Raw genomic sequence first — 15667 nt, forward strand, 5'->3', positions numbered from 1 at the left:
TTCGCTCTCCTAGTCGCCACATCCCTCTTCTCCTTTCTCTTTTCTTCCTCTTTCTTTCCTCTCTATCCATTCCTCCAACCTTTCGCCTCTACCCTCGCTTCTTTCAAACTTTCTACAAGTGCATAAAAATCCGCCGTCTATCGATTAGTTCGGAAGTCATGAATTTTTTCCCCAAACGCCTGCATACTCGACCCACTGGATCACGTCGTATTTATTAATCGCGAACAAATAATTCAACGGGACATGATTGATCAGGGTCCCGCAACCCTCCGCGGAATAGGAGAAATTGTGCCGCAGCCCGGTGGAATCGGCGCCGATACGCAAACCACAAATTGCCGTTTAGGTGCCCCGTAGAGCCAACGATGAACGACGATAATTGCTGCATCGAGATCTCGAAGTGTGTCACGATTGCACGCGATAAAAAAAAAAAAAACGAAGAATAAATAAAAACCGATTGCGTGGCATCGCAAAATTTTAAATATCGACGTTCGCTCGATGGTCACACGACATGGACGTCGAGAGATAGACGTTTGATAAGAGTCGCTTCCGACGAGCGAAAATCGACCGACGACCCATTTGCGCCCTGAAATTTTGCATACATAGTTGCTTGGGAAAATTGATGGCGTTCTACGCAGATGATGTTGAAATGTGAACTATTTCGACGTAGCTTAGCTTGCTCGCCTAAATTATCGAGAAGTCATCATTCATTGGGTTTCGAGGAATTATAAACTCACGTTTATTTGTTGGGTTATTTATAGCAATAAAACATAGGAAAATAGGAAATTTGTAAGAGAGGAATATAAAACACAATTTCCCATAAATAAATTTTATTATCAAGTATTAGGTGTAGAAATTAATTCTGTGTCCTTCTAAAGTAAATTTATCATTTCTTTATAAAGGAAAAGCCATGTAACTTTTAATTTTTCCGCACTCGTACAACAGAGCACGTTAACTGTATATATCACAAAGTTAGACGTTTAGTTTGTCAATAAATTTACTTTGATACTAAACCAAACTATATTATTAATATATATGAACAGAATGACAATATTTGGCATACGATAATATTGATTAAATAATGTCTATTTATATTATTAATATGTATTCGTGTTTGATTGTTAGAAAAATGGGAATATTCTCAAGGAGATTATTGTGAGAAGAATTTTCAACTTGAACGAAACTTCGCAGTTACGGTAGAACCTTGATAAATGCAGTCAAGATGATTGCGTGTGAACTATGCTTGCTGGGTTACGTGGACAATGAAACGAATCTGGCCTCCTGTGTTCATTATACACAGTGTATCGATACATGATTGCTATGCTATACTATTCTCACTTGTTTGCGAAAGGAATTTCAAATGTCATCTGTTCGCTTCTGCGCGTAGTTTGCAATTTTAATGGTAAAGGACTGGGCAAAATTCTTATCTAGATAGAAATTTTAAATGAGAAATAAAAGATAAACAGCCTTTGATGAATTATTTAATAAAATTGTAAAATAAAATGAAATCGCACATTGAGGGAATTAAATATATTTTTGTTTAGAGTTAAACAAACGCAAGAATTAGGTCTTTAACTAAAAATATAATTTAAATTCGATACTTTTATGAAGATAAAAACTTATCTCAATAAGTGATTGTAGACAAGTTATAGGATGTTTATATTCGACATCTATTATAAGAATAAAATTGTCTCTATCTCTGGTATGACATCACAGTTGAGTACTTTTCATTGGATCATTTGATAACACTTGGATAATTTAATGTATGATTCAGAAATGCTTGATTTTTAAATTTTGGATAACCTAATTCTGAGGTAGAGTAGTCTTCCGCAATTTAAGATTAGAAAACTTATTACCAGGAAATTTTCTATTTGTTTCTAAAAAAATTATAAATATTCCCTCTATGGTGTAGATACGTGAATCACTATAACACTGCCATAGGAATCACGAAAAGGCTGCATTTTGTGTAGTACGAATAATATTCCATAGTCGAAGCTGGAATTAGATAATCCGAGGTTGCGAAACTAATTGTAAGTAAGTGGAATCGCTATAGGTAGAAGTAGGAGGTGAAACTCGTTGCATGTGAGAATAGTTCCACTCTACGTCGACCATTTCGTTTCAAGGTGATATATCAGATAATTCTGTTTGACTGAGCATCCTTTGTATATCCTCGTTTATAAGAAATTCTTTCATTCCTCCAATACAATGACCTCGTTATTTAATCGAATAGTTTCAATTTGAAATGAAGAGTTTTTAAATGTAATCTATAAAAATAAAAATATAAGAATATAGTTTATAAAAATATTGCTATTTAGAATACTGAGATTAATTAGGTTATATAAATAGTTAAAATGAAGTTTCTTTATCTCAACAAGAAAAATGAGGTTTCATTATTTTCTATTTTCATTCTCGTGTTTCTTTGCTAAATTACAAAAATTTGGTCATTATCTCGTAACAGACTATATAACTTTTTGGAACAGGAATTCAACGAGTGTAATTTAAAAATATTTTATTTGATGGTTTCACTAAACGGAACAGCGTTAACCGAGGCTTCAGAGAACGTCCAATCATCAAGTATTAAATCATCGAGTTAGCCTCACATATCTCTAGCTAGGAAAATTCCTAGTCGCTTTAATCGTAACGTCCATTCTATGCGATGACTATTACAACGATTACGATATGTTAAACGGTAGAAAGATTACGCGAAGTCATTATTCAGGATAAGCTCCACGTTGCAGGTGACAGTGTTTATCTTTCTTCAACGTGGTCGTATGCATCGACCGTTTACTCAATATCGATATAATTATTTTTTACACGACGTAGGAAGTATTGATATTGATTTTACCGCAAGTGGCCACCGCTCGTTGCGTTAGATTTATGGGAGCAACGTCGTTATTGTTTTTTTTCATATTTGTATACATACCTGACAACATTACTAACGCTTGTGCAACTGTTTACTACTAACATGCAGGAGTGAGACCAACAAATCATCTACTCCTTCTATTGCATAGAATATCATGAATCATGTCATATTTCCTCATCGAAAATTTCAGGAGTTCCTCTTACTTCTCGAATATCATGCAATCGATGGAATAAATTGTGCAAACCAGTTAGACACTATCTATTTCTGTTCAAACCTCTATGTAAATAGGGACCAGCAGAGATTTTTATTTGTTGATTTTTTTAAATTTAACTGATATACAATTTGAAAGTGTGACAATCTAAAATTAATAATTTGCTACAAGTATGCAGAGCTGGGCCTACCCTCAGGTAGATCTTTACTTATTTACTAGATCAACAAACCATTTCATCTATTAGATAAAATATCGTACGTAGATCATGTATCTTCTTATTGAAATTTACAGAAATTGTTCTTACTTGGTTCTCCATCAAGAATACAAGGTGATTTCAGAAACTGAGACAAACCGTAGCTCCTTGCTTAGAAATACAAATAAATTTTCGATTAAATCTTCCATTAAATCACTCGTTTAAAAAGAAAGTATCGAATATAGTTATAAAATAGCTGTCCCTCACAAAGATAAGATTTACATTTCAGTTTACATTGAACTCGAATAATAGAAATCTGTACCATTGTTTTTACAGGAGGAAACGGTGCTCCTAACCGGAAATGGAACACCGATTGCTAACAAGATGTCCACCTTGACCGCGGGACCACGGGGTCCAGCGTTGCTCCAAGATCATGTCTTCCTCGACGAAATGTCGCACTTTGTCAGAGAAAGAATTCCAGAGCGTGTGGTGCACGCGAAAGGAGCTGGTGAGATCATCTATTATGTTCTAATAGAAGAACCTTTACTGTACTCAGTCACTCCAATGAATACAATTCGCCCAACTTTACTATTGACGTAATATGTTTATATCTGAAGATTTCAATGAGAGATTACATAGAATATTATGGTATCATTGGAGGAACGTCAGTTTTATACACTAACAGTATTCAATATTGCCACTCCCCTCCCCAAAACTACTTTAAACCTACTCAGACAGTATGTACATCAACGGTAGCCAATATTGCTGCCTCCAAAAAAAAACTACTCCAAACCTACTCAGACAGTATGTACATTAACGGTATTCAATGTTGCCGTCCCCACCACAAATTACCGCAAACCTACTCAGACAGTATTTCCTTCTAAACAGCAAAGAAAACTAAAAACTACCCTAAAGCTATCTCAGACAGTAGATTTTGGGCCTGATGCTACGATAGTCGTAATCTTTTGCGTTCTATTTCTTTCTTTTCTGTTTGTTTGTAGGTGCTTTCGGTTATTTCGAAGTTACCCACGACATTACGCAGTACACTAAGGCGAAGATTTTCTCAAGCATCGGTAAACGAACGCCAATGGCTGTGAGATTCTCCGTCGTGGGTGGAGAAAGCGGATCGGCGGACACGGTCAGGTAATTAGAATCAAACTTGTTACATGTTCACTTTTTCAGCTGAACATATTCATGCGCCATAGCATTGAGATGTAATAATTAAATTTATTAAAGGTTGTTCTTTAAAAAGAACAATACGTTTAAACGTATATTTATGATCATTCTTCTTTGTACTAAATTCTGAATGTCTTACACGTAAATACGAAGTACAACGAAAACCTACTGTAATTATCATTGTTATGATTCATGACAGTCATCTTAGAATGTTTGATTAGGAACTTGACACGAATTCGCAGTTAGAAATTGTCGTTGTACAGTTATCCAACCAGTAGTAACTTTTTAATTGCAAACAAGTAAGAGATAACTGTTGCCACCGTGACAGTTAGAGGTCGCATGTATCGTACAACAAAAATGTGCGCAGTACGTTTCGTTCTATAAATATATACCAATCGTTTCTCGTGTTCTAATAAATGAAGTTTCAAGTAAACGTAAGTCAAGTAATAAAGGTAATGAAATTTTATTCGCGAGTTGCACAGGCGATAAATATATACGCTCAAGGGTATCCATTGTGCGAGCAACTTTTTTTTGTTTCCTCAGATGCCAAGAAGAGTGTTTTCTTAGCTATACATCGTGTACTCTATTATTTATTGCGGTTAAAGTTTTTACTGTAACGAAGAAATGTGTCGTGACACGTGTCGTGACCCTTACAGAAGAGTAATTACTGTATATGAGTCATTCTGTCAATTATACAACACTCAGGTGCCATAAAACAATGTGTTTTGCAACTTAGTTTGCCAAGCTGTACATACATATTTTAAATTTTCTGTAGTTTCTTTGTAGCACTACGATGAATTTCATTGACTTTGACTTTTATTAGAATTTTCAAAAACAATTTCTATTTCGAACATCTTTTCCTACTAATTTATGAGCATCCAGAAATTATTAAACAATTAAATACTTTTTGCAATTTAGGAAATCGTATGTATCGATGAAATATATGTGAAATATTTGTCGATAATTGCATAATATCGATAGTTATATACTATCGAGTCAATAATTTATGATGTTCAACTGGAGAAACTGGAATTTGTGGCCACGTAAATCCTTTTCTCTTGCTACGCGGCGCATGAGCCTTGCGGCGCGATAATATTGATACAATACTTACTGTGCGCGTTTAGGATTAGTGAGGAACATCACCTGCTAAAATACAGATATTATACTCAATTTTCTGCTATCTCTACGTATTTAATCTGTCCATTTATGGAAACAATCTTCTACCAATTTCTTACATTTAAACCAAACCATTTTTGTATATAACAATCTTTATTTAAAAGTTGTTTACAAGAATTATTATATGTAAACAAATATATTAATTAATAAATTATTCACAAAAAGAGAACGAATATAATCACGATGGGTCTGGAATATTTCTTTAAAAAAATTTTTAAAACATTTGATCAATTTAAAACGTTTTCGAATTATCCTCATTGAAAAGTATAAGCTAATGAGCTTTTTTTCCAACTACCAATACGACATTTATCTCTGTGATATCAAATAAGTGTTTTTTGTATAATAAAATGAATGTTAAAATAAAACAAATCTCGGACGGATCACTGAACCGTCAACTTGAACTAAATTCCTAAATCTGTTTAGTTTTTAGTCAGAGAAACGAGTAACTCTTCAGTAGTAAATAGTAAAAGAATAATACGAAAGTATTCGAACACTTTCTCGAACAAAACACGAACGATTGGAAGACACTCTAGCAATAATCGAGGTTCCACGCAATTTCAGCCGCAATCTTTTTGAAAATGTCGGAGACACACGGATCGTTGTTTCTTACGCTCAGATTACTGGACTTAGTCAAACGGAAACGCGTGAAAAAGCGCACACCGGAAACGCGATCGAGGACTCTGTGGTTAGGATCGATTGTTCGCGGGCTCCACGGCGTGGAAAAGTTTCTTTTCGCTGGAACCATTCGTGGAACAACTTGCCACGGATCACGCGATTGTTCGGTTATTGTTTAAAGAAATTTTCTCTGTTTTATTTCTTAAAAATTTTACTTTCTTCGATGTTCTTTATTTATCTTTTAAAGGCACAGTTCATTACTCGAAGAGGACTTGTTTAAAACTTTTAGCGTTAGTTTTTGATTATGCAATGAAATTATGCTTCACATCGAACTTAAATAGAATCGTATCTGAATAAATATTCAAACAGATGAATAATCCCAGCTATAATGTTGTATAAATTTCTGCGAGATATGAAGAGGTCTTTGACACTTGTTATTCTAATTAAATATTCTCTGTCTCCGAGGCAAACAAATTATAATGATTCGATTTCATTTAATTGCAGAGACCCACGTGGTTTCGCGCTTAAATTCTACACCGAGGAGGGTATCTGGGATTTGGTGGGCAACAACACCCCCATCTTCTTCATCAAGGATCCCTTGTTCTTCCCTAGCTTCATTCACACTCAGAAGAGAAACCCTGTCACTCATCTCAAGGTTTGCATACGACTAAATAAAGAATAGATTTAAGTTAAATCCGTGCAAGGTTATTTAGAATGAAGAGACTATAAAATAGCCCTACTACATAATGTTTCTTTGAATAAAAGTTAAAAAAAAATAACCGTCAGCTGTAAACATTGTTCAAATAATAAATAGATTGATAGTTTATTAAATTTAATTTAAAAAATCAGGCTTCTAAGGGTTAATCGAATTGTTTTCTGCAGGACGGCGACATGTTTTGGGACTTCCTATCATTGAGGCCAGAGTCGACACATCAGGTCATGATCCTGTTCTCTGATCGTGGTATACCCGATGGTTTCCGTTACATGCACGGTTTTGGTTCTCACACGTTCAAGCTGGTAAACGCTCAGAACGAGATCACCTGGTGTAAATTCATCTACAAGGTGCGTTTATTGGTTCAGCGATCGTACTTTCAGAAAATTGTTACTTTCCTTAGACTCATTTGATCGAAGAATTATAAATAGACTGTTAATTAAATGAATTCATCATTTCTAACACGGAAACCAAGTCCGAAACATACGCAGAACATTCCATGAAAAAAGTACAGTAAAATACTATATATTCATAGACGATATATGTATTATTTAGGATGAAGAGACTAAGAGAGTGTAGGGTATTTAACATAAAATTTATCCACGTTTAGACAATAATTTAATATCAGGATACTAGACGTATTACTTCGTTCTTTCGTGGATTTGGTTTATTCATTTCGATGATTTTCTATCGCGCAGACCAACCAGGGAATCAAGAACCTTCCAGTTGATAAGGCAGCAGAATTGAGCGCTTCTGATCCCGATTACGCTCTGAGGGATCTTTATAATGCAATCGCGACCCGCCAGTATCCCAGCTGGACGTTCTACATCCAAGTTATGACTCCAGCACAGGCGAAGTCCTTTAGGTGGAATCCGTTCGACGTGACCAAGGTAACGAACCGACAGTCAATGGTCAGATGACAGTCTCGGTGACATGAAACTGAAGCTATTAACACATTAAGGACCTCACATCTAGAGACTGCGTGTAGAAAACACGAGAAAACTCGTGAGCGGTCCTCAATGTGTTAATTAGAATAATTGTATTTAGATTTTATGCGCATATTGTGAAAGACAAGTTCAATGAAAAAAGGTAAAAATATTCTTTCCTTTCTCCTTTTTTTTTGTGTGTAGATTTAATATTACATATTCAAGCCTCAAGTGAGTTTCAAAATACCGGTTTTTCAAAGTTCTTCGATGTAAATTGATCAACGACTGTATTTTAAGTCTATCTAGGAGATTATGTTTCACGTAAAATCACGCGAAAGTGTCCCGTGATTAAACGATTGTCCGTTTTAAATTGAACAGGTATGGCCACAGAAGGAGTTCCCGCTCATTCCAGTTGGTAAGTTCGTGTTGGACCGAAATCCTGATGATTACTTCACCGACGTCGAGCAAATAGCCTTCGATCCTGCTCACATGCCACCTGGTATCGAACCTAGCCCCGACAAAATGCTGCAGGGTCGTCTCTTCGCTTACGGCGATGCTCACAGGTATCGCGTTGGTCCGAATCATCTTCAGCTACCAGTGAACTGCCCGTACAAGGTAATTTCTCAACCTCCGTCTTTTGCCTTTCTCGTCTCTACGAATATTGACTTCTTGGAGTCACGAAACTGAGTCTTTATTGACGTGTACAGTAGAGCACCACCACCAAAATATTTTGCAAATTCATAAAAAAAAATGTCTGCAAAATTTGAGCTCTCAATTTCAATATTAATACGTGCCTCAAAACTTTGAAAGTTTTAATTGGAAAATACATGCAATTCTTTAAGTAAGTTACTTTTTCCTTTTATAACTCCGATAAAAATTGATGAAATGGTTCGAAATTTGGCAGAGTTGTTGCTTATTGTGATAAGAAGGAGCCCTAAAAATTTCATAGTTTTATCTTAATTATTTCCTTATATATCAGATCAGTTAATATTGGAATAGCCGCAGGGAAAAAATGTTTCGTTAGGTTGCGATTTCAAACAGAAGCGGGTGAATTCTAATAAGAAGTAGTTAAGAAGCAATGGAGCATTGATTCTCAGACACAAATTTTTTGTAATAAAGCGTAGACAATAATAATTAGTACAAAACTGTTTTCTCTACTATTAGAGTTGCTTTCGAATCGGTAAATGAGATTCGGATATTTTTTCAGAAACTTACAGCAACGAACTACCAACGAGACGGCGAGATGCAGCAGAACAACCAGAATGGTGCACCGAATTACTACCCCAACAGTTTCTGCGGACCCAAAGAGTGTCCAGCGGTTCGTTCTCCAAGCTTCCCCGTCAGCGGCGACGTGGATCGCTGGACCCCCGAAAACGAGGACGATTTCGGTCAGGTCACCGTCTTCTGGAAAGACGTTCTCGGCACCGACGAGAAGACGAGACTCGTCAACAACGTGGTGGAAAATCTCATTCGTGCACAGCCGTTCATCATCGAAAGGGCGATAAAGAACTTCACGGAGGTCGACCCGGATCTCGGCAAACGATTAACCGACGGCGTTCTAAAAGCCGGCATTCAAATCAATGTTTTCGGCAAAACCGCCAACTTGTGAAAAGAATATCCTTCCTCTACTCTAATCACCATTTTCATTTCAGATATGTACGCACCGTGTAATTGTTTTTGTTTTGCACCAATAAATGATATTATTATTTTTGTTAAAGATCGTCACCTGTGTCTAGCAATCATTATGGTTGATTTAATAGCTATCTATTTCTTTTTTCTGTTGATCCTGAACACATACGGAATACGAGAGCAAGAAGTGTCGTTTGGTTCCGTTTTTTATCAGAATTTTAACAGAAAATGAGAGAAAATATTAATAAAAAGAATTATATACATATACATACATATATTATAAAATAAAAATTATACATGTATTATATGTACATTATAAATATATAACACACCTTGTATCTTACAATGTATATATTTATATAGGGTATATATTTTGTGAGGTACAAGGCGTGCCAGAATGTTTCGAATACACTTTCAAGCCATCTATTTTGTCCACTTTATGGAAATGCAGAAAAGTTGATTTTTCAATCAGAAATTACCAGACTGGCCGCTTAATTGGAACGGGTAATGGTCTCTGGTGCAGTTGTGCTTCCCCAAGTCAACGATATTGCGAAGAACGCGAATTAATTGGACGAGAAAATTGGTTGCAAGATGTCGTCGTTTGTATCGCAGTTCTGGCAGTTATAATTAGAACGTGATTACTCTTGTCGAAGGAGAATAACGCTCCAGATTATGCGGTCCGACTCACTGGCGAGTCCTGTGTTTAATAGCTACAAATGAAACTTTAGTTACAACTGAAATTTCCAGATGAAATGAAGTCTTATTCGTGAAATACCTGAGCCCCATTTTTAAACATTTCCTTCGATTGAAATAGTAACGAAGCGATGTACTAAGAAGTATTGTCGCGTATTCGTTTCTTGTGCATTTCGTTTGTTGTCGATATTGTCATTTAATAATAATTTGCTTCGAAGGATATACACTGTACAATTCATACCTATTTATTGAATTGTTATCGCGCTAATTATTTTCACAAAATTCTGAGCAGTATCCGATACTGCGGGCATAACAATCATAATTGTGATCGTACAGTATCTGAGTCTGAATTATACAAAATTATTATGCAACGGTGCATGACCGTTAAATGTTCTTAATTTCTAGGATTTAAATGTTGCCACTTCATTTCGAAAAATGAAATAAATATAAATTGTTGAAGAAAGGATGCGTCTATGTGTAATGTTTAAAGGAATAAAATTACAATTGCGTTAGACGATACGTTATCCGTTTCTTTGATTCGCTACGAATGAAACGGCTCCTCTTTCGCAATATCTCCGACCTTTGAAACAAAAGGGCGATAAATAACAGTCTGTCGCGAATGCAAGGTATTTAGGTACTCGATTTTCTATAGGATCCACGTCTTCGAAAGAATTTATTGTAAAGAATCCATGTCAACGTCGCGAACACGATATTACCGTTGTCGCCTAACGTTGGACGTAAAAATAAAATGGGCAGTCTTAATATAATATTACAAAGCAGAATATTTTGTGATTTGCAATTTCAGCACAACGTCGAATGCACCGATTGCAATAAAGGACAATTTTAAATTGCAATAAATGACTTTTGAAATGGACGATGATGCATTCCGAATATTATTATTTTCTAATGAATTAAATGAAAAATATAAAAGTCAGGTTTTGAAAGCAGTGTCAAACTACTTTATCTACGCATAGAAAAAATTGTGGATAAAATATATCTATCTATTAATACCCATGCAAATAATAATACACTGTCTCTACATATAAGTTTAAAATACACGAAATCGTTAAAAAAAAAAAAAAAATAATAAATTTGTTTCTCAAAGTGTTTCATTTTTCCATACGCAATGGATTTATACCTTCTAATGGTTTTATAACAAAATACACTCGTCAGCGTAATCATAGTGGATATTTAATAATAAAACCAATTTTGTACAATCTTTCTATTGTAATACGTTAAGTTCTATTAATTGAAAATAATGAATACAAATAAACACATTATCGCATGATTGATAAATATGTTTTATCTGAAAGGAAATAGATAAAGAATACTTAGACTGATTTTTTTCGAAATTTGGGTTATTATCGCCCTCGTCTTGTAACTGTTTTAATTAATTTCTCATGCTACTTGGCTTGTTTGAATGTTAAATCCACTGATATTTTAGTAATTTCCTTAATTTTTTTAAAAACTGACGGCTCAGGGCCAATCAGTTAAATTTTATCAATTGTTCACGAGTGCATGTCGCCATATATGAAGTGTCCAATCTTTCCCAATATCTTCGTCATTTTCTCATAATCTATCTCCAAGACATGAATTGCTCGTGTTCGACTAGAATAATCGTTTGTTGTATCAATTCTACGTATTACTGTATCGTATGATTGCATTTATCTTCCATTCATTTTCAGATATTGATTGTGAATCATATCCTGTTTACTATTCGAAGAGGTTCTAGATTGAGTTAAAGATTTAATATTCACTTCCATGCTATTTAATGCAATTTATTTTCGATTAATTACCTCGATTAAAACATTTTCAGTAACTGTAGCATTCAATGAAACTCATCACTCATAATTTTCATAATTCAAATTAAATCGTTGATGCGATTAATTTCGGTATCAAAAATAATATCGAAAACGAAACGAAGATCGTAATCATTGAAGATAAGTGAGTTGGATAAATAGGTGATGACGCAAAGCCTTGTAATCGATCAGAAAACAAAAAGGGTATCGTTGATTCACCTTATCAGGAAATGCATGCCGAAATTTCGAGAAAATCAGCACGAGTATTCGTTATCCATTTTCTTTGTGTCAGATAGAACGTGTTTATCGATCTTGCGAAAATGTATTTATTTGTATTTATCTATTTTACACGATGTATAATTTCTTTCTGTTTTCGTGTTAATGGCGTTCCTGTTGAAACGAGGACTTTGAATATTTGAAGACATGATGTGGGATTTAAAAATCAGACACCGTAACACGAGACAAAGTGATGCAATACGCGTAACAAATAAGATTTAATATGCTTTATTAATAACTCACATATTGATAATAAAACAATCGTTTTCAAGGAAGTGCACTCGTACCATCGTGGTTCGAGCGATAAAGCGATTTCTGCTTGAAACACAAGAAAATTCTATAAATACTTATCTGTAAATACATGTCAAACGATACCGTTCATTTTTCTGGAGTATTACAACTTATAATTATTAGAAATTAAAGAAACGATAGATTCAATGTGTACCTACAGATACCGAAACAGTTACAGTACGTGTCATATTGAGTTCGACAAGAATCTTGATTTTACATCTTATCGAAAAATGATACACGCCCCCACCTTTTCTTGGAATATCAATAATCACCGTGTGGTCTGTATATAAAGACCATAATGTCGATGAAAACTCAGTATACAATTTCAGAGTGACCAGACTCCGATTTTCTCTAAACAAAATGAAGTGTTGCGTTGCCTTCGCCTTACTGCTTGTAGCAGTTGTTGCTACCATGGCTTTTGCCAACCAGGTGGCCGAAGGTAGGTACTCTTTCGAATCAAAATATTCTCGAAGAACTGTTCGTTTATGACTTCCTAAAGAGACAATAATTTCCATTTAAATAGGTATCTATAAATTTTATGATCTCGTCTCTATGCACAAGACTCTTGTGCAATAATCGAGGTTTTACCGTATAATAGACAGAATGTACAATGTTGTTGTATTTTTAGAGGAACAGTCTCAACCGCAAGAAGTGCCTAACCCAGAAGGAGGTGCTGAGGAATTTGGTTTCACCTGTATCATGGGAGACTGGGCTTGCTCTGCCCACTGCCGTGGTATTGGCAAGAAGGGTGGCACCTGCGAAAAGGGTACCTGCACTTGCTACAACTAGGTAAGTGATTTCTCAAATTCAATACCTTTAATGTAGCCAACAATTGTGTTTGGTTGAGCTTAGAACTCGCTATTTTAAAATTTCGAGAGCTCTTGATAATGCAATACCGAATAATATTATATACATTGCATGTAGAGTTTCTCAATATTTATAACTTTGTATTAAAGCGTTAATATACCTGTTGTCACAATGTTCCTTCGTCATTTTACTGATTCCGAGGAGGTGTTTCGTGATTCTTACTAAACAATAATAAATACTAAGTAATAGTAGATCTCTCGTGATTTTCGTTAGATATAAACATTTATAGATCGCCTTTGTATTGCATAGTTTCATTCTTATTTAAGTTATTTTTCTCTTTTCAGAGTTAACGATATGAGCTGACTGGAGATGTTCATGTGCACGTCAAGCTTGGCCATAGAGATTTCTGACTAATCCATCTTACTACTAGACAACTTACTACAACAACTACTTTCGGGGATCACCGACATACTCTACGATACGTTTCTATTGAAGGACAATAAGGAGTACATTCACAGTTTAACAAGAACATTTTTATCGATATAAATTATAATATGATTTATGTATATTTTAATTTCAAATAAATGAAGTCATAACCTACATTGTTATTGTGTTCCTAATAATTTAGATTTAGGCAGGTCATACATTAAGTTTTATGTCCTTTGTCCGCCATATTCCAGGGAAATTCATGTGAATTTTCAGCAAAATTAAAATTAGGAAGCTATTGATGCTCAAATTCATTTACAGAAATTCATATTTCAATTTTAATGGCGTAATTCGCATTCAGAGTTTTCCATTGTAGTTCTGTTTGTAATTTGTGTGTGGTTGTTTTACAATTCTTGTGTCTAAATATATTTACGAAGTGACAGACTGCAGTTCGTAAAGGAAAAGTAGGAAGAATGTAGATCTTTATGGCATTAAAAGTATGAAAAGTGAAAATTAATTTATTATTAAACGTTTTGACTCGGTATACATCAGAAATTGGCAATAAACTTATTGGAATAAGTGAAAGGAAAAAGATAAAGTTTATAAAAATAGGGAATAGCGTTATATATAGCATATATATATATAATATTGTCAAAACGAAGACGGCAATTTAAAACAACAATCATAGTTGAAATATAAAATATATAAGTACGTCGAATAAAATATATTGAACAGAATTAATATATAAATGATATTAATTTTCTGCTTCATCGTCTGAACATTATCATGCATAATCATGTAGCAGTGTTGGGTAACGAGCAATTACATTTTTAATTAACTTCAGCTTTAATTATTAAAAGCAGATTTCAACTGAAACGAACCTTTAATTTTATTTGTAATCAATTTTTAATTCGAATTAAATTCAATTACGATTACATTCAATATATTAATATCATTCATAAGCTCACTAAGTTTCATTTCGACCAAAGAGATAATTAACATTAAATAATAAAAATAAACACCTAGTAAACATCTTATGACGAAATAGTTTTATCGAATTTGTAGCATTTGTTTACCGATAACATGAGAACGCGATAATTGCGTTGTATTTGTTAAACGTGCTTAAAGTTTGGGCCGATTACAAGGTTACGCATCACCGCTTGTTTATCCATTTCACTAATCTTGTGATTACGATCTCGGTTTCAATTGCGACGTTACCTCTGGATCACGTGCCGAACAGTAATTTGATTAGATCCCAAGTGATAATAGTATGATTATTGATAATAATAAAATAATAATAATAATAAAAGCGTGGATAATCTATTTTGATAAAGCTAAACCGATGGATTGATGTAAACAATCTGTGAAATAATAAATATGACTAAAGATGCTCTAATGAAGGTAGTTAATTAAGCCGAATTAAATTAAGGGACCAGACCATTGTAAAACCGCTTTTAAGAGAGGTCTATTCAAACAATATTTATACAGTTACTATGCGATGAATTGTTTCGTAACTTTCAGTATGTTTTATCGAGTATAGAAGTAAATAAAAACCTGTGACAAAATGTCATTAGCATTGCGTTATTTAATTCTAGAGCATGCGCAAATAAGCTTAGCAAAAGAAAGACACAGGTGAGCAATTGATAGGTTGGGGACCACCGAGCACACCTGAGATAAAAAAAGCCATAATTTTCTTAAACTAAATACACGTGGACTAGACGTAGAATTTTGTTGGTCTAAAAAAACATGGGACTTCGAATAAAAATTTTCTGAATTTCATGAAAATAATTTGGTTTCTGATTTAACAAAAACAGACGAAAACAATGGTCGAAAAAGGCATTTCGAGTGGTTAATCGTTTCGTAAATGATATTCATAC

General features: G+C 34.4%; 1 protein-coding gene across 1 annotated transcript in view; it reads left to right on the top strand.

The window, feature by feature from the left end:
- Positions 1 to 9586, top strand: part of LOC128885705 (catalase) — a 14820-nt gene extending 5234 nt beyond the window's left edge. The window contains exons 2-8 of the mRNA XM_054139899.1: positions 3601 to 3772; positions 4266 to 4407; positions 6736 to 6886; positions 7114 to 7293; positions 7642 to 7833; positions 8248 to 8484; positions 9077 to 9586. Of these exons, the coding sequence (XP_053995874.1) occupies positions 3601 to 3772; positions 4266 to 4407; positions 6736 to 6886; positions 7114 to 7293; positions 7642 to 7833; positions 8248 to 8484; positions 9077 to 9478 (1476 nt within the window). The 3' untranslated portion in view covers positions 9479 to 9586. The remainder of the gene's footprint in view (positions 1 to 3600; positions 3773 to 4265; positions 4408 to 6735; positions 6887 to 7113; positions 7294 to 7641; positions 7834 to 8247; positions 8485 to 9076) is intronic.
- Positions 9587 to 15667: the final 6081 nt, after the last annotated feature.

Source organism: Hylaeus anthracinus, unplaced genomic scaffold (assembly GCF_026225885.1).
Source record: "Hylaeus anthracinus isolate JK02 unplaced genomic scaffold, UHH_iyHylAnth1.0_haploid 11981, whole genome shotgun sequence".
Classification (NCBI taxonomy): Eukaryota; Metazoa; Arthropoda; class Insecta; order Hymenoptera; family Colletidae; genus Hylaeus; species Hylaeus anthracinus.